We start from the raw sequence: 23930 nt of genomic DNA on the forward strand, positions 1-23930 counted from the left end.
GTCTTGAAAACACAAGACAGCAATTTAATTTAATTTTATTCTATTCTACTTTAAATATTTGTATATATGTTATGTGTGTGTAGCATGAAGGGGCTGCAACTTACATTTCACTGTGCATCCCTGTGCTGTAAAATAACAATAAATGAACCTTGAAACCTTGATTTCTGCGTTTCCGCAACATCTTTCCTTAAGTGGGCATTTCCTTCTATGATAAGCGCCACCCTTTTTACGTACGCTGACCAATGAAATTGTGAAATGTCGAGTCTACGAGCCAATGCCAACGCTCCTGTCTGTTGGACTTCCTGGTTTGGTTTGTTGTGTTTTTCTGCATTGATCATGGCTGCAGAGGGCGATTTTCTGGCGAGATACCGTGCTGTGTCCAATAAACTGAAAAAGTAAGGCTTTGAGCTCCATTAGTTTAGATAGAAAGATGACCGAATATCAGGATTAGCGTAACGTTAAATGACAATAATGCTACAGATAAGTTATACAGCTAACAGCTAGCGCTGATATGCTAGGTTAAGCTAACTGTCTAGCCTGTCACTGTCATTACTGTCAGTGCCACATGACATTATTTAACCTAACTTTGTGTGTATTTAATGTCTTATGCAAATATAATGTTGGTAGATTTTAATTGTTTAGTTAAGGTTCATATAAAGTGGTAACTGATCTGTTGTTGCGTTATTCGACAGCTAACGGTAACATTAATTTTGTTAGCTACAGTCGCTACAACTGGCGAAGCACACATTCATTCCTTTGTTTGGCACCTTAACAGAAGTGTATTTACGATAACTTCCTAACTAGCTAATTGGGTTATTTTAGACGATTGAAAGGCTTGTGTTTCCTTGTCGCAGACGTTTTCTCCGGAAGCCCAATGTAGCGGAGGCGAGTGAGCAGTTTGGTAAGTGTCTGCCAGTCAGTCAACAGTATTTGTTCAATACGCACGACATGACACCATCTCCAGCCTTCCTCCTTTTTCTCATCCACATTACAGAGAGTATATGTCATCAAACAGTTTCTTCTGTTTGTCTCATAGTGATTTCCCTGTTTCCACCTGTGTTTCAGGTCAGTTAGCCAAGGAGCTGAAGCAGCAGGACTGCCTTCAGTATGCTGCCTTCTGTAACCTGGCCATGGCTCGGTGAGTGGACACTCCTTCTGCACCAGATTGACCTGAACCATCTCAGTGTCTAACACAATACAGGAGACACTCTATGGCCAAAAGTATGAGCCACCTTTGTCCACTTACTTTTGTGTCCTTTTGATCTGCAGCTATTTTCATGGTTTGGGTCCCTTAGTTCCACTTAAGCAACATCTTTATGCTACAAAATAGCAGAAAGCATGATATTTTACACAATAGCCAGCTTCCAAATTTGTAGCAACAACTTGGTTACTTTTCTGTGTTCGCTTTACTAGCTTTCAGAGAGCGCTGACCTCAACCCTTTTTGAAACAATGCCAACTGCAAGCCAGACCCAACATCAGTGGCCGACCTCATTAATGTTCTTGTGGCTGAATGGGAGCAAATCCCTCAAGACAAGTTTCAAATTTTTCAGCTTTTTGGAAAGCTTTCCCAGAAGAGTGGAGGCTGTTATAGCAACTTATTAATTCCCATGGCTTTAGATTTAGTTTCGGCAATGTAGCGTACTTAAAGTCCTACCTTCACGTCATTAAAGATTCCTCAAGTAACTGCTGTTTTTAGAAATCATGTAAATGTCATTTGTGACTCGTTAATCACAGCAGCCTCACTATAAACAATAAATGGAAAAGATGTAGACTCGTGCTGAGCACTGTGAAACTTTCTTGAAAGCCTTATTGGCGACCTGCTGCAAGACAATGATGTGATTTTAAAATGTAGAGTCACCACATTAAATTGTCATTTGGTAAGTCATTGGAGTGATTATTCTGATGATGCTGCTCACCCTGCTAGGCAGTTAAAACATCATCTGCATCTGTATCTGTACATTAAATCATTTGTCAATTCTCCACTTGTCAGGCACATCATATCATGTTCGCTACGAAGTTTTGGAGTCCTTGCTACTATGTTTTCAACTCACTAAACACTGATTGGTCTGAACTACATGTTAAGGATTTAGTAACCACTTTGTCAGATCATCTCATTAAGGCACAGTCCAGTGAGTGATGACTCCTCTCTAGCTGTTCATGTCCCGTACAATAAACCACCACAGGGTGACAGAGGTGTTTGTGAGCCGGCATCATTCACGGTGATGACATGTTTACTGCTGATGATGCATCTGTTGTTGTAACTCATCCTGAATGTCTTGCAGGTGTGAGCAGACTCTTTTTAACGCTCCTGGAGAGGCTCTGGCGTTAACCGATGCTGCCCGCCTCTTTCTCTCGTCTGAGAAGGAGAACAGGGCACTGCAGGCCCCGGGCTTTGATGAGCACCTTCAGGCTGCACTCAACTGCTACAGTTTTGCCATCAAGGTACACTTTGATTCCTAGTTTTTGATGACATTTTAGTGCTTGAAGCAACAGATTTGCAGAATATATTAGGGAGTACTTTCCTGTATTGTTTCCACATTTCTACCGAGACTGTAAGATAATGGTGATGTACAAATGGCTTACAGGTGTACATTGAGATGAACCAGCCTGTGATGGCAGCCAGCCTGTGTCTAGAACTTGGCAACGCTCTCAAGGTAAAACTTCAGATCAGCTAACCCTTCCAGCTGTCCCTAAAAATAATTTATGTTGATCTTTGATTTTCTTTTTTTTAAGTTGAATCAAATGATGTGTTAATCTCTACTCCTCCTGTGATTTCAATAGGAGATGAACAGACCAGGAGAGGCTATTGTTCATTATCAGAGGGCTGCAGAGTTGCAGACACAGACGCCAATCGAAGCTCTGCTGTCCATGGGAGAAATGGCCACGTGTAAAATTCTTACCCGTGAGTTCAGTCTGATGTGTGTTTTATGTGTGTTATATATGATTTGGTTTGATTTTCTGCAGTTCAACCTTGCATGTCTTGTGCGTGTGTTTTTTTTGCAGGTGACTATGACGGTGCTTTGTCAGTGTTCACAGAGATGCAGCTGATGTGTCAGGAGAGAGGACTGCAGCTACCAGGCACCAGCACCCCTATTGGTGAGGCTCTGCATTCATCTACAGTATCTGCCTGCTGAAAATAATCTTATGTATGAAAGAATCCACAGTGATACACTTTTCTAAATGGAGGCTGAATGCAATATGTCAAAAAAAATGTAGGGAAAAGAACAGTTTTAATGCTGAGACCAGAAGATGGATGTTTAAACAAAACTAAAGAAAAACCTCTCCCGTTCTGCTTTATTATCATTGTTGTATGTTTCATTGATTACACTGACCAGAAAATGGTGAACTGTCTTCATTTCTCTTCTTCTATCTTAATTTTCCTGAAAAAAAGGTGCATTTCTGGACATTGTGGCAAAATGTGAGATCTCCAGAGTGCTACTGCTGATGTTGCTTGAGGTAAGCACTTTATTTAAGCATACTATTTTATATATGAAGACAAGATATTGCAAGAAAAAAACAACTGTATCACAGTGTCTTTGTAACTGAAGTGGAAAATACGCCCTCAAATAAGGGAAAATACCTTTTTATAAAGGATGAAAACCAGTTCTGTATTTTTAACAGGTTTTATAGGTAGTTGTGATGAAACACTATGTACCCCGTGCAAAGTATTTTTACCACAGATGCACAGCAACATGAACACCTGCCAATACTTCAGTGTCAAACAGCCATCAACTAGCCAAAGGGTGAACTTCCAGAAAGCAGAACAGTAACATTTTAAATATTAAAAGAAGGAAACGCCTCCACATCAGCAACAGAAAATATTGCATTACTGATGCCAAGAGTATTGATATTGCATCACAATATTGATTATTTGTCCCACATCTGTACATTACAAACTGGTGCAGCAGCACTTTATTGGTCCAAACTTGCTGTTTTCCTTTGCAGCCTCCGCCTCAGAAGTTGTTACCAGAACATGCCCAGACCCTGGAGAGATATGCATGGGAGTCTTTCGACCCTCACAGCCAAGGTAAACGCAGCTCAATATTGAGCTATTATTAGAGCAAAAACGTATAAATTGTATATGTTCTCTTTTCACTGGGAATGCAGAAATTGCAGAAATTGGATCTTGAACCCTATGAGTTATTTTATTTGAAGTGGTGTAAACATGGATCTCGTCCTCTCCTTCAGTGACCTTCCTGCCTGAGAATGTTTTCCTGCTCCTGCAGTCAGTCGTGGTGAGTTTCATCATCCACATACTTGAACAGTTCACAGGATTTCCTGATCCTTCCTGCCTCATACAGGAAAACTGATGGTCTTCACGGCCTTCACACGACAGTGACAAATGTGCTGGAGTTTGTCTTCCTTTGCCCATGGAAGGAATTTATTCTATTTGCAGGTGGTGACAGTGTTAGTAGATTATTTACCTATGTCCTTAAAATCAATATTCACAGTTCTTGATTGATGTTTAATCGTGACTTAAATAATCTTCATAAAAAATATTCTGTAGAGAATTGTTCTGGATGAACAGGCTCTATCCATGGAGAGTTAAAGAGCTATAAGAGAGCATAAACATTGACTAGACTCTGAGAAGTTGTCAAGGTCATCTGAACGTGCAGTCATGGTTTTATTTGTGCAGTGTATAACAGCAAATCTGTTTTGCAGATGGCATGTCAGGAGAAAGACACAGAGTCCCTCAAGTCTCTTCAGACCGAGTTATGGTAAGCATTCAGAAATGTTAATTTCCATCATGTGATGGGGATTCAGCAGCATTTTTATTGCTTCTTAATTTTAATTTTCCATATTGATTGTGTGTTTTTTCTCCCCCTCAGGCCGTTTCTGAGTGCTGAGCAGAATCACCTTCTCCACCTGGTGGTTCAGGAACGCATCACGCCGTCTGGGCAAGGCATCTAGTACAGTCCAGTTTTTACTCACTTCCTCTGGGAACGATACTTTATATAATGGAACATTCCTGTTTCTGACTGGGTCTGTTGTAAGGCCCAAAGAAGTGTTGTTTTCAAAACCTCAATGTTGTAACTTGCACTCAGAGAAATACACGCAATACAAAACTGTACCCTTATTAAGTAGTCTGGCAGATTTAGAAATTAGTGAAAAGCTAGAAGCATTTTCTAGAACTGTATGTTGTCCATTATTACCCTGATGTGAAAGTATGTGATAAGATGTTAACTTGAGCCTAAATTTAAAATAATTTGAATGAAATCTTGTGTCCTCTTACTTGAGTGAAGGCTATAGAACTGTACTGGTTCATGTGTATTTATTATGTAATAGTGACAAGCAGTTTATTAGATGAAACATGAAGGCTTTGTGATATAATTTGTTTTATTAATAAATGATATGGCTTAAATTGCAATGTAATTACAAACAAAATTTCCTATTGCATAGTTATGAAATACGGCGTAATGAAACACCGTTGTCCTCCATCCCTGGTTCACTTTAGGTTCACTTGTACAAGTTGCATGTACTTTTCTTATGATAGCAGCCAACTACAGACACAAAATCAAACATGGTAAATAAAAAATACACTCAATACAAAATGTTACAAAAATATAATGGTTACAATGTACATAGATTAAAAAAGGATACACTATACTTCAGTAATGTTACATGATTAAAACTACTTGTACTGTAAATTAAGGCTTGTCTTTCCTGATTTTTCAAGTTCTACAACAGGAATGTTGTAGTTCTGCCAACATGCTGTACCTTCACAGATAGTATTTTTTCACTCCTCTCTGGAAAGCTGCAGTAGTAACTGTCAGCCTCATGACATGATTATACAGGATGATAAGGACTTAAATCTCAGATTATTTTCAACTGCTACATCTCTTCCCCTCCCACATGGTCAACTTTGTTAGACTCTTAAAGGAATAGTTTGACATTTTGGGAAATAATTCTCTTTCTTTCTTGCAGAGTTAGCTGAGAAGATTGATACCACTCTTCGGTACGGTAAACATGAAGCTACCTCCAGCAGCTGGTTAGCTTAGCATAAAGACTGGAAACGGGGAAACAGCTAGCCTGGTCAAAAAACAATACACCAGCCAGCACCTCTAAAACTCACTAAATTCTTAAAAAGTGCTCGGCCAACAAATAGCCCCGCTCATAGCCACAATTTGTCATTTTTACACTTTGGTTTTTGTACGGTTTAAACAAACAAACCTTTGGACAGAGCCAGGCTAGCTGTTTAGCCATTTCCATTCTTTATGTTAAGCTAAGCTAACCATTTCTAACTTAACACACGGATATAAGAGTGGTATCGATCCTCTCATCTAACTCTCACCTAAGACAGTAAATAAGTATATTTCTCAAAATATCAAACTATTCAGTACTCATGGGTATGGACTGAGTTCTCCAAACCTTTATGTAACTACCTCCTAAAAGACAATGGAAATAAATGATTTATTAGTTATTTTTTGGTTATACTGCTATGAAATGAGCACTTTTAGGGGTTGCACCCTCCTAATCACAGCCATCATTTTGTAGCCCGCACTGCCCTCCTGGTGGATAAAATATTATCCTGCCCTCTTCTCTCCTCAACCAAATAGAAATATATATGAAGAAAAATAGTCAAGTTCAGCCCTTCATGTAATGTAAGCATGGGTTCCATTTCAATTTATAATATTCATAATATAAACAAATGGCTCTTGTTAGCAATTGAACATTAAACCCCCATTTTCATAACTGCAGATCAACAATCTCCAGTTTTTTTTCTTCTCCAAATTTTGAAACAAATCCAATTCTTTAATTTCCCCAATTGAAACTGGTAACATGATCCCAGGCCTGCCCTCCTTCCTCTTGTCCTCTCACTCGCTCTTCTTCCGCAAGATGAGGTAGGTGATGGCTAAGATGAAGGTGAGGACAAAAGAGATCCAGGCCAGGACATAGGAGTGTCCATACCCTCCCTCTGTGTCGCTGGTGTGAAGCTCGGCCGTGTAGATCGAGGCTGCTATCATTATACACAGGCCTGCAGGAGAGAATAAAGGGGGAATATTGTCACATGCACCCAGACAAGGCAATTAAGAAGTAATTATTTTTCCTATTATAAAATGAGGCTCATCAACAGGGACGGTGTAGCAGACACTCCACTGAAATCACAATGAAATGAGAAACATGACAGTTTCACCTTGCTAATTTTCCAGTTATATAAACTCATAACAATAAATGTTAAAATCCCATTATTGGTGCTTTCTGTAGGCTTTTTTTTATGCATTAGTAGCAGTGCCAAAGATAATCCATAACTCACCCTCTTTATTTAATTGTATTGTGACAGATATTCTCTCTACATGAATAAGTCATTTTTTTGAATATAGGATTATGTACTAATAAAACGCCTAATTCAGTGATGAATGTGACTTATCTTCAACATTAGATTTTCCACACTCTTGTGAATCTTGTAACTTTATGACAGAATTTAAGACTCATTATTTACTTTATTATTACAATATTCTGCCCATGTTGACCAATAATTAGTACCAGAGCTGAAACGCATAGTGTATTAATTGATTAGTTGATCAACAGAAAAATAATCGGCAACAATTTTGATAATCTAATGATAGTTTTATACATTTCTAAGCAAAAATGGCAAAAAAAACTCCCTTGTCCCAGCCTCTGAATGTGAATATTTGCTGTTTTTCTTTGCATTCTATGATAATAAACTGAATACCTTTTGGGTTTTTGACTGATGGTTGGACAAAATAAGAAAACTTACCGAAGAAATTATGAGCAAATCAGCAAATTAATCAATAATCAAATCGTTCATTGCAGCCCTTATTAGCACGTTTAAAAAAAACCCCAATATCTTCCCAGATTTTTTCAACCATCACTTCTCCGCCCCATTTCGTAAAAGCAGCCTCTCTCCTCAAAAGATATGATTTTGGTTTCAGCCTCAGACATGCTGAAGTTTGAGAATGTTCAATTATCAGTTTTGACAGGAGCCAAGATTCACAGTCACATAAGACTAATTTAAAGACACGGAGAGTACAAACTCTACTGCTGTGATCTTTACTCTTGAACCTGGATGGCACATGAGTGAAAATCACTGACCTTCTGCATCCATGTTTGTTTTAACACTATCCTGCAGAAACACTGTACATGCTGCAGCTGAGCTCTGCTGCCATGGAGTTTGTGTCAAATGTCATGTGCAAACAGAGGAGCAGACATGCTCTCAAAATAGTTAGAGACACACTTCAACTTATTAAGTTTTGCTCTTCCTCACCTCCTCTGAGAGAAAATCTGTATATTTTAACACATTGTTCTGTTGGAAGCTAAGACATTTTATGCTCAGTTCTATCAAATCAAAGTATTTACAGATACGCAGAGATACAAGTCTAAAAAGATTGAGGTCTCAAACAACTGTTGTCAAGCATTTAGCACATCCTCCATAGAAATGCACAAATCTCAGCTATAAGAAGCAAGTAAATAAATAAATCATTACTTCTTAACAGCTGCAGGTCAGACGTTTTGACTCCAGGTTACTTACAGGCGATTAGCTGTAAAATGCCAGTGAAGGTGAACCTCTGGCCTTTGGGCAGCGTGAACAGCTGAGCCACAAACACAAACAAGGCCAGAATGGAAAACACACAGGCCAGCACCGATGTGGCCTGAACCGCCTGGAGATACTCTGCAGCAGCAGGACGACAGAACAGACAGAGAGGGGTCAACAACAACAACAACAACAACAACACAGATACAATGTTCACCTACATCTTCATAAATTATTATTCATGAACTTATTGTATAATTGTACCAACAGTTTTAATAACATATGATGTCTGATTTCTGTTCATTAGTGATCATTTCTGACCAGCTACAGTCCCCGATCAGCATCCTGTCTGTTTCTACATCTTAACATCTGGAATCTCCAGTCAGATCAAGTCAATATATGAACTCTATCGTGGCAAAAGCAAAAGCACTCAGATCACCCATCCCATTCATTAAAACATTCATGGAGTTTACCCTCGGGGTAGTTTTTCAGGTTGGTGTAATGCCACATTGAGTTCGTCAGCTCCCACCGGCCCCACAAGTCAGTCGACCCTGTATTAGTGATCCACCAGCTCTGGAGACACAGATGAAGATGAGAATAAAAACTAGATATCAAGGTGCACACACTGGTTGCATCACATGGAAAGAAATGTTTAGTAACAGTTTTGCAGATGTATAGTGTTAACAAATGTACCAGTGTTGACGGACCTATTCAGTGTCAGTTTTCTAATATTCTGTAAGTTTTTCTCTATAGATGTGTAACACTGTGGGTGGCAAAATACCAGAAAACTGTAGTAAATGAGTATTTGGGTTTTGGACTTTTGGTTGGACAAAATAAGTTATTTGAAGGCGTCACTTTGGGCATTTTCACAATTTTTGTGACATTTTATAGACTAAACGATTAATCGGTGAATCGTGACAATAATGTGAAGATTAATCGATAATCAAAATATAGTTGCAGCCCTACATGAAGCCTTTCTGTTTTTCTTGTTCTTTCTGAACACAGGCGTGTGCTAAATGAGCAAACCAAAAGACATTAATATCCACTTACATTATCGATGGTGGCCACCAGAAGCAGGATGACGGTGGTAATGTGCAGAACAACGATCCCAGCCAGCATCAACATCGTGGCCTTTTTAAAAAACTGATAACCGGGGAGAGGCGGAAAAAGATGCACACCATTATTTATTTTCCACGCACGGACTCAACGTAACGCAGGCTTGTTCATGAGGAAGCATCAATTCACACAGCTGTCCCAAATAAATACTGTCTAAAACAGAAAGGCAAAAAAAAAAAAAAAACCTCCTGACAGAGGAGAGCCGTTGCATGCAAGCCCAAACTCGCCCCACAACTCTCGCAGACAGACACATTTTTGAATCACACACACACACACACACACACACACACATCTGCTGTCAAACGCACCGCAGCTTCCCCGACAGATTCACCTCTCTGCTCAGATAACTTTCACATCTTGGAACTCTATCTAAAAAAAAAAAAAAAAAGGTATTTTCTATAATTTGACAGCTCAAATGAATTCGCATCTATTTTGTAGCGCCCACAAATACTTATCCGTCCGCTTAACGACTCATTCTTCATGAATGTTAAAAGGTTTCCGTCGACAAGAAAGGCGCATTTGTTTAGACGCTGTTTGGGCATTCCCAAATGAGTGCTGCTCCGTCACACACTCACACACACACACACACACACACACACAGGCCCTGTACTACAGTCAACAACTTGAAAAGAGCGCGAGAACACCACGACAGACAGTGATGATAAACGCACCTCTAACGTACGTACATGAATATAAACACGGTTGACTGTTCAACTCTGTGTTCATCTGCACAGTTTGGAGTCGGACGCGTCCTTTTAATACTTTTTTTTTTTTTTTTTTTTTTTACGCACAGTCACATCCGTACAATTCCTCAAAGAGCTCTAGAAAATCTGTTCAACGCTCAAGTGAACTTTTCTGCACTCTACACATACAAAAACACACACACAAATAGCCCGTAAGACCGTAACTTTATAAAATAATAAAATATAAACAACAACGGATAAAGCTTACCTGAGAGTGCTTTAACGCACGGGAGTTATTTGGGAATGTGAAACACTGTAGACCCACCCAGCTTTGAATTCACAGCACACACACCACCCTGTTTTCCCTCTCACCAAGCCCCACCCATAAAGTTTCAAAAAAAAAATTTCCCTTCAATGAAACGTCCAGACGAACCAAAAGGCTTCAGGTTGCCTCCTTCAACTCCAAACTGAGTAAAGAGGACTAAAGTTTTAAAGCCACTCATTGTCACGTGGGGTTTGAACACCTCCAGCTGTATTTCTGTGTCTGCTCTCTTTTTATTCTTCCAACACCCTCCCTACAGGCTGCCACAAACTGGTTTCTTGTAGCTCAGTTTCTCACCTGGGTGTCCCATCTACACAACAGTCTTTTCCTCTGAATATGTAATATTAATTTGTGGAGATCCATAAATATGTCTTGCAGAGCAGTGCGAGTGTCCCTCTCACTTGTGCTTCCAGACACTTGCCGGTTCATTATTCACATAAAACGACTTCTCTAAAGATGGGACATTAAGAAATGATATAGACAGCGGCGCACTCTGAGCTCCAGACGCTGGGGACATCTTCATCTCTCCGACAGCACTCACACTCTGATGGCAACATGTTTTCAAGCGAGTCTAATCAGCTCGTGTAGATGCAGTTTCGATTGGTGCAAGAAAGTGGAATTAAAATCAATGTGAATCAATAAAAAAGCCTTCAACAGATTATTCAGTGTGTCTGCTAGTCAATCTCCTCTCACTAGACCACATTGATTCTGCTCTCATTGCAGTAACACATGTTGAGCGTGTTGCCAGCAGACTGTGGACAAGAACCTGTGAAGGAAAGTGATGGGATCTTTCAGTGCGGTTCTCACGGTCCAAAACCATGACAGTCAAAATCCTGCAGTGGGTGATTACGTCACTGAGACGTGTACATCTAGCATTCACAAAAGATAAGAAAGTTTAAATATGACTAAACATTGTCCTACGTTCCTGCCGCACAGCCCATGACACTCACTGTGCCCACTTCATCGTTTTGGAAAAGCTGCATTCATCCCATACACATCGTTTTAACATTTAACACCCTGGAAGCCGTTGTGGACAGAGAGAGATGTGCTTTTACAAATTTAGCCGACCTAATGTGGACATGCTCTTAATTCAAACCATGTTGAGCTACTGTACAACCCTCATACATGATCAGCCCAGTTTATGGGTTTTTAAAACCCATTTTTGCAGATGAAGCTAATACTCTGCCCTATGACATACAATGACATACAACGACATACAACGACATACATGAAGTGAACAGATATCAAAGACTCAAGTCACATAAAGTAGTTGCATCACATGTAAATATTCTGTAAAAGTTTTGCAAATCTGTTTTGTCATAAAATGTCAAAACTTGTCTTTGTTGTCATTCCTCACATGTACATCTATACCAGTGTAGATAGACCCTTTCACTGTGCCCTTACATGAGCTCTTAATACTCCAATTCTGTAATATACAGTGGCTTGCAAAAGTATTCAGCCCCCTTGAACTTTTCCACATTTTGTCACGTTACGACCACAAATCTAAATATATTTTATTGGAATTTTATGTGAAAGACCAACACAAAGTGGCACACAATTGTGAAGTAGAAAGAAAATTATATATGATTTTAAAAAAAATTTACAAATAAAAAACTGAAAAGTACGGTGTGCAAAAGTATTCAGCCCCCTTTTCTCTGAGTGTAACCAATTGCCTTCAGAAGTTGCCTGATGATTGCTGAATGATCGAATGTTGACCTAATGACTAAATAGAGTCCACCTGTGTGTAATCTAATCTGAGTACAAATACAGCTGTTCTGTGACAGCCTCAGAGGTTTGTTAAGAGAATATTGGGGAGCAAACAGCATCATGATGTCCAAGGAACACACCAGACAGGTCAGGGATAAAGTTGTGGAGAAGTTTAAAGCGGGGTTAGGCTATAAAAAGATTTCCCAAGCTTTGAACATCTCACGGAGCGCTGTTCAATCCATCATCCGGAAATGGAAATTGTATGGCACAACTGCAAACCTACCAAGACACGGCCGTCCACCTAAACTTACAGGCCGAACAAGGAGAGCACTGATCAGAGATGCAGCCAAGAGGCCCATGGTGACTCTCGACGAACTGCAGAGATCCACAGCTCAGGTGGGGGAATCTGTCCACAGGACAACTATTAGTCGTGCGCTGCACAAATCTGGCCTTTATGGAAGAGTGGCAAGAAGAAAGCCATTGTTAAAAGAAAACCATAAGAAGTCCCGTTTGCAGTTTGCCAGAAGCCATATGGGAGACACAGCAAACATGTGGAAGAAGGTGCTCTGGTCAGATGAGACCAAAATTGAACTTTTTGGCCTAAATGCAAAACGCTGTGTGTGGCGGAAAACTAACACTGCACATCACTCTAAACACACCATCCCCACTGTCAAACATGGTGGTGGCAGCATCATGCTCTGGGGGTGCTTCTCTTCAGCAGGGACAGGGAAGATGGTCAGAGTTTATGGGAAGATGGATAGAGCCAAATACAGGGCAATCTTGGAAGAAAACCTGTTGGAGTCTGCAAAAGACTTGAGACTGGGGCGGAGGTTCACCTTCCAGCAGGACAACGACCCTAAACATAAAGCCAGGGCTACAATGGAATGGTTTAAAACAAAACATATTCATGTGTTAGAATGGCCCAGTCAAAGTCCAGACCTAAATCCAATCGAGAATCTGTGGCAAGATCTGAAAACTGCCGTTCACAAACGCTCTCCATCTAATCTGACTGAGCTTGAGCTGTTTTGCAAGGAAGAATGGGCAAAAATTTCAGTCTCTCGATGTGCAAAGCTGGTAGAGACATACCCCAAAAGACTTGCAGCTGTAATTGCAGCAAAAGGCGGTTCCACAAAGTATTGACTCGGGGGCTGAATACTTTTGCACACCGTACTTTTCAGTTTTTTATTTGTAAATTTTTTTTTTAATCATGTATAATTTTCTTTCTACTTCACAATTGTGTGCCACTTTGTGTTGGTCTTTCACATAAAATTCCAATAAAATATATTTCTGTCTGTGGTCGTAACGTGACAAAATGTGGAAAAGTTCAAGGGGGCTGAATACTTTTGCAAGCCACTGTACATATATATATATATACACATATATTTCATCTTTTTAAAGGCACACAATATATGAAAACATGACTACAGAGATATGTAGTGGCAAAATACCCCAATATATGTGACATTCAGCCTGAGCCTCCACTGGAAATATATTAGGGGATATAATATTATATATACTATAACGTAGGAACCTTTTTCTGACATTTATAAACTCACAAGTTGACTATAAGACAGTTTTTCCTCTGTAACCTGGCTTCTGTTAAATGGGAAGACAAAAGGGTAGGAGTGGATAAGGAAATACACTTAGATTATCAAAGAGACAGCAGGAAGGAGTATATTGACATACTCGACTACTCAGATCATATTTCAACCACAAACTGTTATATTTTGAATAGATACTGTCAGATAGGTATTATTATTGGCTGCAGTAAAATGGTACCATGTTATTAGGGGATTACTTGGCAGACAGTGCATCTCTAGTAAAGCTTTTTATCACCTGTCTCAGATGAGAGAAAGCATGAGTAGTTATAGGTCTTCTTATTTCTACAAAGAAGCAGTATATAGAAACAGTAAAAGAACATTTATGTAAAACATTTCTTTTCTTCTAACAGGCCTCATCTCGTCTCTGCCTCGGTCTCCCTTTAGGCTGTGGTCTCTCAGTGAAGACCACATGGACGGAGGAAGTCCTGATCTGAGTACTACAATGGCTGCTTTATCCTCCTGGAGGTGGGATGAGGATAGATACCATAATTGCTTCCTTTGCTCTTTTACTGACCACTCCCTCATATGTTGACAGTACAGATTTTCTCAGTACGAGGTCTAGGATCCAGAACTATACTGACACTTCCCCACTCAGGTCATCTGTGGCCGGTACAATAATATGAGGCAAGAATCAGATACCCAGTTTACATGGCTCACTGCCGAAAGCACAGAAGGTACAGTATGTACAGCTACCATGATTTAAGTAAAACAGGAAGTGGACTGTATTTTCTCTGTGGTTTGGTGTGGATCTACTCTGAAGGCTCCCATCTCCTAAAACGGTTTGTATAGTGTCTTTGCTCTTTTTGTAAAACAATAACACGTTATTTTGTATGAAAATCTATAATATTGGAAACGAAACATCAATATATACAAATAGAGCTGATATTAACATTTTTAGTTTTGGTTCATGTTGTACAAATTGAGCAAGGGGAAATATCATTCCAGCTGCCATCTTTGTTTTGATTAGGTAACAGCTATGGTGGAAGTATTCAGATACTTAAGTAAAAGTAGTAATACCACACTGTAAAAATACTTCATTACAAATAAAAATCCTGCATTCAAAATGTTACTTAAGTAAAAGTATAAACAGTTACATGTACCTAAAGTATCAAAGTAAAAGTACTATACACAGTAAAATATAACTGATATATTATTATATATGACATTATTACAATGTTAATATTGATGGATCATTGTGTACGCAGCATGTTAATGTTGTAGCTGCACCAGATGGACCCAGTTTGCACTATTTTATATTGAGCTGCAACTAATAATTGCTTTTATTATGGATTAATCTGCTGCTTATTTTCTCAATTAACTGATTTCCTGTTTGGTTTGTAAAACTAGGTTTTATTGAAGTCTAATATCTGTGGATGAGACCAACTGGAACCAAGTATCTCTTTTAGAGTGAATACATTTCTCACAAGTTCTGTGTTACATAACGTTTGTGCAATGCTGACTGGGCGCTGATCGAGCCATTAGTGTAAGTCTCAGTTTTCATTATAGTACTGCTGGGATGAAAATCATTTGAGAGCCAGTTTTATTATTGTCAGAGGGTGTAGGAATGGACCTGGAGATGTATTTTCTCCTGGCAGTAAGTCTGAATAGAAGTCAAGACTGAAACCACTATATCTGACCCCTGATGGTTTGTCATATCCTCACAGTGTGAGTGGGTTCTTAGCACTGCTGGTTTCCCTCGTACGTCACTCCTGAGTCACTGGAGTTTTTCTATTCCCATCACAACATGTGGGCCTTTACAGAAAGTACTATCTAACATCCATTGTGCAGTGGGAGTCCCCTGGAAAGACATTATACAGAAGTAGCTGCTGCTGAAAAGACCTGATTTAAAATAGTACAATCTTTCAGGGATAAATTCTGGCAGTAATCTTATTTCTAACTTTTGATTGTTTTTTTTGTGCTTTGTCTACAACATTCATATTAAATCTTGAGAAATTCCTCATCTACCTTGATATCTCAACAGGCTGTAAAGTGCGGACATCCTACCACCAGACCAACAAACACAAGCTGTCAGACACAAATCCACACTTTGACACCTCTCCTAAAGAGGCTTATATTCAAGTTTTAGCCATGCTGACAGCATAAAAGACTAAAATATCTCAGACTACTTGACGGATTGCCATGAAATTTTGTACATTCATGATTTCTCCTAATGACTTATGTGATCCCCTGACTTTTCGTCTAGCTCCACCATGAGGTTGAAATTGTGGTTTTATGTGAAATGTCTCAAAGATTATTGGATGGATTTAATTAACTTTGGTGATCCTCTGACATTCATCTGGTATAAATTTCAGTTGGTTCAATACTTTGGTTTATGGACTAAAACCTGCGAAACTAATGACATTCAGCCTCAGTGGTACTATGTGTTTAGTGCTAATTAGCAAATTTTAGCATGTTAGAACACAACACTAAGATGGTGCACATGGTAAACATTACAACAAACACCTGCTTAGCATCAATATGTTGGCTTTGTCATTGTGAGCATGTTAGCATGCTAATGATAGCATTTAGTTCAAAGAACAGCTGTCTCTGAGCACAGCTTCACAGAGCCGCTAGCGTGGCTGTAGACTATTAGTATTGTTTCTCTTAAAGCGTCACCCAAGATAAACAGCAGAGGCCACATGCAGAAACAATGTGCTGAAGTTGTTACTCAGCTCACATCTTCCCACAACAAATCCATTTGTCTTGCACTCCCCAGCTCCCAACTCCACCCAATTCCTTCTGAACTGTCACTGCGCATTCCCACAATATCCAATCAATTACTACAGCCGTCACTGCAGACTCGAATTTCCAAAAGTCTGAGCTTTTCAAATTAATTCCAGAGGTTCTCGTTGCCTCTGGACACTCGGGCTTACAGCCTATTGCAAATCTGCCACGACACAATAATGAAGAAACTCACATTTCTTCATGACTCATACCAGGAAGACGATCCCTTCACTTTTCATTCCTCCACCTCATGTACAAAATGTGGTTCCCAACCAAGGGGAACCCACATGCGATTTTAAGATAAATCTGAGGGGTCAGAAAATATTCAACAGGAGAAGAAAGCAGAAAAAAATGCCAATTTCCTCTAATCTTTCTTTTCTTTTTCATGAGAATTACTCAATAATTTTATTTGATTAAATAATCATTATTCATGAATGATTCACACTTTGGTTGAAATGGTCACAAGTCTTAACATCTGTGCCTGGTGACGGGAGGTCGTAAGTAGACACTGTTTCACTTACAGGGTCACAGGCTAAAAGGTTGGGAACCAGGACTAGGACTAAACTTTGCATCAAAGCATCCAATTGATGTTGAGGTTCCGGAGACGACTTCTTCTTCTCTCAGCTGGGACACCAAACGGAGATTGTCTATGGATGAAAGAGTGCAGATTCAGTATTGTCTGCTGATTTTCAATAAAATATCGTTTGTGTGTTTGTTTCTCAGGATTCGTGGTAATCAAATTTGATACAATGTGTTATTGAGAGCACAAGCAGTACTGTACAATGTTACAGAACATGTAAGGTCCAGCATTGATATACTGACATACAGTAAAATATGTAGTAACCAATACCAACTTGACAAAAGAATAGGCATGGGTCCAACAAGATTTGGCAGCTTGTGAAGAAGGCAACTTTGTGATGTTTCTAATTAGCCTAATTAACTGAACACCACTGTCAAATTGGCTGCAGAGTAAAACCAATATTTCCTTAAGATGGACATGTCTGAACTGCTCTTGAATAGATTACTGCAAAAGAGTTACCATGCTTAGACTGAAATAATTATTCATGAAAAAGTACAGTGTCACTATGATGACCAAAAGACTAACCACAAGATTTACTAAAGTATTTGGGTTTATAACATTTCTTAATCAGTTTACCTTCTGTTTTTTAATTGGTCCACTCTTGATGACTCTTAATTGATCGCCCTCATGTTCAGGTGTCGCCTCTGTGCGCATGTGAGCAAAAAGCATCAACAACCCGGCGATGTCTTGCGAACAGAGAAGAGAAATAACTTTGTTTTTATTTGTGGTAACCGTTTATTTTTACACGTTTCAACTTTGTCACTCGGTAAGTTCAGGGCAGCGGGAGGATGGTTTAACTGCTTACCAAGTTCAAGAGTCAACCAGGTGGCAGAGGATTAAACAAGACGACGACGCCCAGCAGGTAAAGCGGCACTTGGTTAAACAGCCGAGCCCGATTCTGCGCAAATCCACCCAGCCGGGTCTCACGGAGCTTCGGCCTGAATCTGCTGGTTTTCCCGGAGAACCACTTCCATATTTCGCTGTACCGAAACTTGATGAAAATGACATTAACTTGCTTAACAGCTTGCCTTGGACTATTGGTAATATCAGCAGACAACACAGGACTTCAGCTTCACACTCTGAAGATGGATATCAAGAAGATTTTACAGGTGAAAGCTACTTAAAGGGGAACTCCACCGCTGTTTACAGGCGTTGTAGAGTAACTTAACGTTACTAAGTTGTATTTTGAGGCTTCAGAGTAATTGTCGTGACGTCTGATAAATTGCCTCAAGTGATGTCCCCTGAGTCAGTGTGCGTTGGGTTTGAAGACCACAAGTTGGAAAAAAAAAAAATGAAAATAACTCTGGGGGTGTGGAGTTAGACAGACCTCTGTCGCCAGCTCCCCCTCTCTGCTTGAGGCTAGCAGCTCAAGGCTACATTGGCCGCTACTAGCATAACACCAGCATCTCAGATCCAACTGTCGGGGGTTGAGTTGCATTGTGGGTAATGTAGGCGCCAATTGGGAAAATGAATGCATGGAATTAAAAAGTTGTGCTACATCAATTTTTGATACTTAGAAAAAAACATTTACATTGTGAGTCCAGCAATATTAAATCACAAGGTACTATTTTAAGAGATGCAGGAGTGCTTTGACATGGAGCAGTAGTAATGCCTTCTTTATTTACATGCCATTTTATAAACTTTAGGTTTTGATGGAGTCCAGGGGAAGGTTTTGGGCCCGTCATTTTACTCCAGTCCACATTTCTCTGAGTGGCTGGCTATGAGGCCTTTGGTGCAGTGTGATGATAATGTCATGACCTTCACTGCCACTGGAGAAGGACTCACACACCTGTTGGTGGACAGAGGTAAGATGGTACTACTTATGAAGGTGGCAGTGGTGTTTGCACTGGTGCTGTTTGATTGTAGTGTAACAGGCTAAGGTGGAATATGCAAATGCTGGGAAGGATGTCTTGATGCAGAGGATGACTGTATTTCTTGTTCTAGGGGCACACAATTTCAGTGCAGAAACTAAAGGCCTTCACTTCACATAGTGAGGAGAGTGAATGTAATACATATTTTCAAAGGTTGAATATATATGAGGCTGTTTTGCCTATCTTAAGCTGGAGAAAATAACAGCAGCAGCAAAAAGGTTTTATAGACAGATAATTTAAAATGTATGTGAAACTCTAGGCTTTGTGTTGGAAAGCTATAGTGTACTATTGTTCTTTCTTAAAAATCAGATAGTAACCCCTTTTTTTCCCCCAATTAATTGATCATTTGTTTACACTGTAAAGTGTCAGTAGATAATCCCATCAATATTTTCAAGGGCACAAGATAAAAGTCCTCAAAGTGCTAATGTTGTGCAACCAACAGTCTAAAACTCAAACATATTCAAAATACAGTGATTGACAGTGATAGTGATCATTTTAGAAGCTGCAACCAGTAGATATTTGGTATTTTAAAGCGTGATAAATGCTTAACCCATTTATCAATTATCGAAATTGCACGAAAATTACATCTTCTTTACAGAGGGAGCGTCTCCCATCTCCCTGTTCCAGTTACCTCCATACTGTGGTTACTCAGTGAGGACGTCATGGAGTGACCTTGAGATGATGGTGCCTTATGATGCATGTTACATTACACAGGAGGTACCAACAGCACCTGCATTAAATTTCCACCAGTAGTTCTTCCTGTGCCCATCATCCCCTTGTTTTTCTTTCCATCAGAATGGCAGTTATGTGCTGCCCCTGTTGTGGTGGGGCAGCCCACTGAAGCTCTCCTGCCCGGTGCACATGTCCACTCCTGACCCCCCCCTTTCCCACTCTGCCCCCTCAGTCCTCTGCTCCCCCTATGGCATGGCAGTTCAGATACATGGGCAGGAGCAGGATATAGCAATGCTGGGAGTCATAGGTACGTTTGCTTTCTTGGGGGATTAATGCTGAGTTGTTTCAGAAAATGATTTTAGTATCGGCAGAATTTTTAAGAATTGATGTACTTCAATGTGACTGCTTTTTGTTATTTATTTTATTTTTGGGGAAACTTGCCTTTGTTTGACGGACAGGAAACACGGGATTCGAATCATGGACATTGCTGTTCTGTGCCTTTTTTAATCATTAGGCTACCAGGGCACCTCAAATGTGACTACTTTTAGGCCAACAAAATGAATGAATAAATAAATAAAAAGGATTCAGTGTATCCACCAGAATTTATTCCTGGCAGCATGAAGAAGTCTTTGAAACATCATTTAGACCTTCATTTTGGAAAATAAAACAGTCATGCTTTATTTTACTCTTCCATAGAGGTGTCCTGGAAAGAACTGAATAATAGTACTAATTACAGCTAGAGAGTTAATTGTGTTCAGTTTATAATTGGTTAATTTCCAAATGAATCTCAGGATACACATAAATGTTAAACTGAAATGAAACCTATTCAAATAATATATAACATCTATAAATATTTGACATTTTGTATTTTATTTCAGTTAGTAGTTAAATTATACTGTGTGCAAGTTTTGTTTAAATGAAGCAGTTCTTTCAAAGACAAACACATTTAACTGAACTCTAAACTCTTACTCTGTAATTAGTACTATTATACAGCACTTTCCTACCAAGGAAATTATGGACTAGTAAAATAAAATTACTGTCTTATTTCCTTCATCAAAAGGATACACCTGCCAGTGTATGGAGATGCATCGGCAGGAAATATACCAATCATTTATTTGATTATTGATTTTGTTGGCCTAAACGTTGTCACATTTTTAAATATACTGAGTCTAAAAAATGTAATAAAGAAAATGTAACTTAAAAATGTGTATGTTTTTAACTGTAGAATGTAAACTAACCTGAGATTATCACAACCCCAAATTCCCAGAAAAATACTTCAGTGGTAGCTACAGCCCTGAATCTGAACCTCTATCAGTCAGACTGATTACAAAAACATGTGCTTTACAGTGAACGGAGATTGGGGTCCATTTGTATCTGAAGAGTGTGCGTACCGTGTCCATTCTCTTCATGAGGAGCTTACCTTCTTCATCTCCTACAGTGCACTGTGTATCACTAATGGAGTAAGTTATTTAACTTTAATAGATTATTGTGGCGAGCTGCTGGCACCAATAATATTTTTATTTGATGCTTTTTTTCAGGATGGTCTTCATCTCCAGCTTATATTGGATGATCAGGAATATATCCTCTCCTGTCCAGTCAATCCTCAGTTTCCCTACGTCCCCTCTCCTCCCTCGTCTCCTCCTCTGGCTCCTGGTGACCCCCAGTTTCCCTATATCCCAGATCCTGTAAGCCCTGCACCCACCTCTCCTCCTCAATCTCCAACTCAGGGGCAGATTGCTCAGCTTCCTGACTACCCCCACTACCTATATCCTGGATTCCAGTACCCCCAGCTTCCCCAGGTCTACCCTCCTGGCCCACAATTTGCCCGTCCCCCTCAACCCACTCCTAACAGTCCTCCTGGGCCCCAGCAGCAGCAGTCTGTCTACCCCACAGGGCCTGGCCAGCTGCCCTCCTCTCCTGGAGAGCACCCAAAATACCCTTCCCCTCCTTACCAGCCTCATGTGGTGGCACAAGCTCCATCCTTTCCAAATCTTACCCCAGTGCAGGATAGTTCTCCCCATCAGGTTTCCAAATTACCTGTTGGCCCTTCTCAATATCCATCTGGTGTGTATTACCCCTATGTGCCGTTCTACTACCCTGCAGTGACACCAGCTCCGACCCCTGCAGCTAAAAAAACTACTACCACTGTTCCTCCAGCTACCCAGCCACCCAAACCTCCGGCAAGTCCTTATTTCCCTCAGTATTATCTTCAGATGCCTTACTATTCTGCACCCACTGCAGCACCAGTGACCCAAGCACCTGCTGCTCTCCCGCCCAGCCCACCGTCTCTTCCCTCTCCACCAAAACAACCTGTGGGTCCACAGTACCCAGTCGGTCCATTCTATCCCCCCACTTCTTATAGCTCTTACTATCATTATGGACACCTTTTCCACCCAAAACTTGGTCCTGAGGTGCAGCCTGCTTCCACCTCATATCCTACTATTGCTCCACCTTCCCCTCCTCCACCTCATACCACCTCAGCTACCACCAAGACAATGGTTCCCAAACAACCTGACATACCCAGCTATCGCTTCAGCCAGTTTTACCCTCACAACCCCATTTACTTCCCATTGCCCACACCACTGCCGCCTGCCAAAGAGAAACCTCAAACTATTCCTCAGGAACCTCAGGAACCTCAGAAACCAGCGGCTCCACAAGCCACCTGCCCCCCTCACACTCACACCATTTGTGGCTACTACCCTTATCCTTATTATCCCTATTACCATCCTCTCTACCCACCATACTATCGTCCACCTTACCCCCCTGTACCCCAGTATTCAGAGACTCAACCACCAATGACCACCAAAAAGCCTTTTACCACCACCACTACTACTGCAACTCCTACCACCACAAGTTCTACAGCATCTACCCCAACTTGGCCCACCTCCCAGATCCCCCATCTCCGATGTCTGGTGGGGAGGATGGTTGCCTTCTTGCCTTTTGCTCACCCAGACTCCGTCCAGGTCAGAGGTCAGTGTTTGTTTCAACATAAGAGCTCTTTTTGTTAGTGAGAGCCAAAGAGGGCCAGTTTTAGAAAGATCCTTTTTTTTGCCAAATATCCATCTCCAGCAAAAAAAATCTCTTCAAGGCCACATGTAAATCATTTTTAGGCTTGCTGGCTGTATGCCTCTAGGGATGGCAATGTCAGTCTGTCTGTCAATCAGTTGGTCCACCACTTTGGTCCAGTCTGAAATATCCCATTAACTGTTTGATGAATTCTGATGAAATTTTATGTACAGACATTCATGGTTCCCAGACAATGAATCCTAATGACTCCCCTGACATATATTCTAGCCCTTGGATCAAAGTTTTCACTTATCTTTTGAAATATCTACTTGATGGATTGGCACAAAAAGCGGCGCAGACAAATGAAAAGGATATTCATTTTGTAACAGATATAAAAGCTCTTAACAGACATTGTTTCTAACATCAGACCATAGGAAGACATGGCTGTTCCTCTCCAGTGTGTCTCCACTGTGTGGGTACATACTACAGATGGCTGAGGGCTCTGGGGTAATCCTTCACTCTCCTCTGCCTGCCTGCCACAGCCAGCAACGGGTGAGATCCTCCAATATGCCTCGTCACTGCCTGCAAATGTGTCATCTTTTTATAATTACTTTACTTTAATCCCTGTTTTTGAAGAAATGATAAGACTATGTTCCTTTGATGTGGTTTTTAGTTATCTGATGACAGGATGAACTTGTTGGAACACTCATTTAAAAAATCTTTTCTATCTCTAAATTTAAAGTCCCCATGAAATGGAAGCCTTTTAAATCAGGATATACAGTAACATAAATGTTCTCACAGTTTCAAAAAAGTTCTTGGACACCATAAAGTCTTAGTGACAGGTGGGTCGGATCAAAAACTCTTGACTTGGAAAGGAAAGAGAATCCTGCACACTGTCCATCACTTGGACTCACTTTATTGATGACTTTTCAGTCCTTTTGATGAAGGTCAGAAGTTTGATCTATATTAAACAGATTGTCAATACAATTAGACTCCTACTTACAGAATGACAATGACTGATATTATAGTTAATGTCTTATAACATCAGTAGATGCATTTGTTATAGAACAGATTATTAATGACGAAGACTAAAAGGCAAAAAAATATGTAAATGGGATGTATGGTAATTTTGGATTCTGTATTTGTGGAGGTG

At 40.1% G+C, this 23930-nt stretch overlaps 2 protein-coding genes across 2 annotated transcripts; one reads left to right on the forward strand and one right to left on the reverse strand.

Annotated features, from left to right (window-relative positions):
* Positions 1-318: 318 nt before the first annotated feature.
* On the forward strand, positions 319-5608 carry f8a (coagulation factor VIII associated). The gene is made up of 12 exons (XM_070915231.1): positions 319-395; positions 855-901; positions 1066-1138; positions 2284-2443; positions 2587-2655; positions 2783-2903; positions 3005-3097; positions 3393-3457; positions 3947-4028; positions 4190-4236; positions 4664-4719; positions 4831-5608. The coding sequence occupies exons 1-12, from the start codon at positions 337-339 to the stop codon at positions 4910-4912; spliced, it is 954 nt and encodes a 317-aa protein (XP_070771332.1). The 5' UTR covers positions 319-336; the 3' UTR covers positions 4913-5608.
* emp1 (epithelial membrane protein 1) lies at positions 5321-10586 on the reverse strand. The gene is made up of 5 exons (XM_070915243.1): positions 10563-10586; positions 9546-9638; positions 8969-9068; positions 8493-8633; positions 5321-6977 (listed from the first exon to the last, which is right to left on the reverse strand). Exons 2-5 carry the CDS (start codon positions 9618-9620, stop codon positions 6817-6819), a joined length of 477 nt encoding a protein of 158 aa, XP_070771344.1. The 5' UTR covers positions 9621-9638; positions 10563-10586; the 3' UTR covers positions 5321-6816.
* Between the last annotated feature and the right edge of the window lie 13344 nt (positions 10587-23930).

The sequence above is a fragment of the Enoplosus armatus genome, chromosome 2, assembly GCF_043641665.1.
Source record: "Enoplosus armatus isolate fEnoArm2 chromosome 2, fEnoArm2.hap1, whole genome shotgun sequence".
NCBI lineage: Eukaryota > Metazoa > Chordata > Actinopteri > Centrarchiformes > Enoplosidae > Enoplosus > Enoplosus armatus.

Coding starts and splice junctions, on each gene's coding strand:
- f8a (XM_070915231.1), top strand. CDS start 337: ATGGCTGCAGAGGGCGATTTTCTGGCGAGATACCGTGCTGTGTCCAAT. Junction 902..1,065: donor GGAGGCGAGTGAGCAGTTTG/GTAAGTGTCTGC, acceptor CCTGTGTTTCAG/GTCAGTTAGCCAAGGAGCTG. Junction 2,656..2,782: donor AACTTGGCAACGCTCTCAAG/GTAAAACTTCAG, acceptor TGATTTCAATAG/GAGATGAACAGACCAGGAGA.
- emp1 (XM_070915243.1), bottom strand. CDS start 9,620: ATGTTGATGCTGGCTGGGATCGTTGTTCTGCACATTACCACCGTCATC. Junction 8,634..8,968: donor CCTGAAAAACTACCCCGAGG/GTAAACTCCATG, acceptor CTGCTGCTGCAG/AGTATCTCCAGGCGGTTCAG. Junction 6,978..8,492: donor CATTTTACAGCTAATCGCCT/GTAAGTAACCTG, acceptor TCTCTCCTGCAG/GCCTGTGTATAATGATAGCA.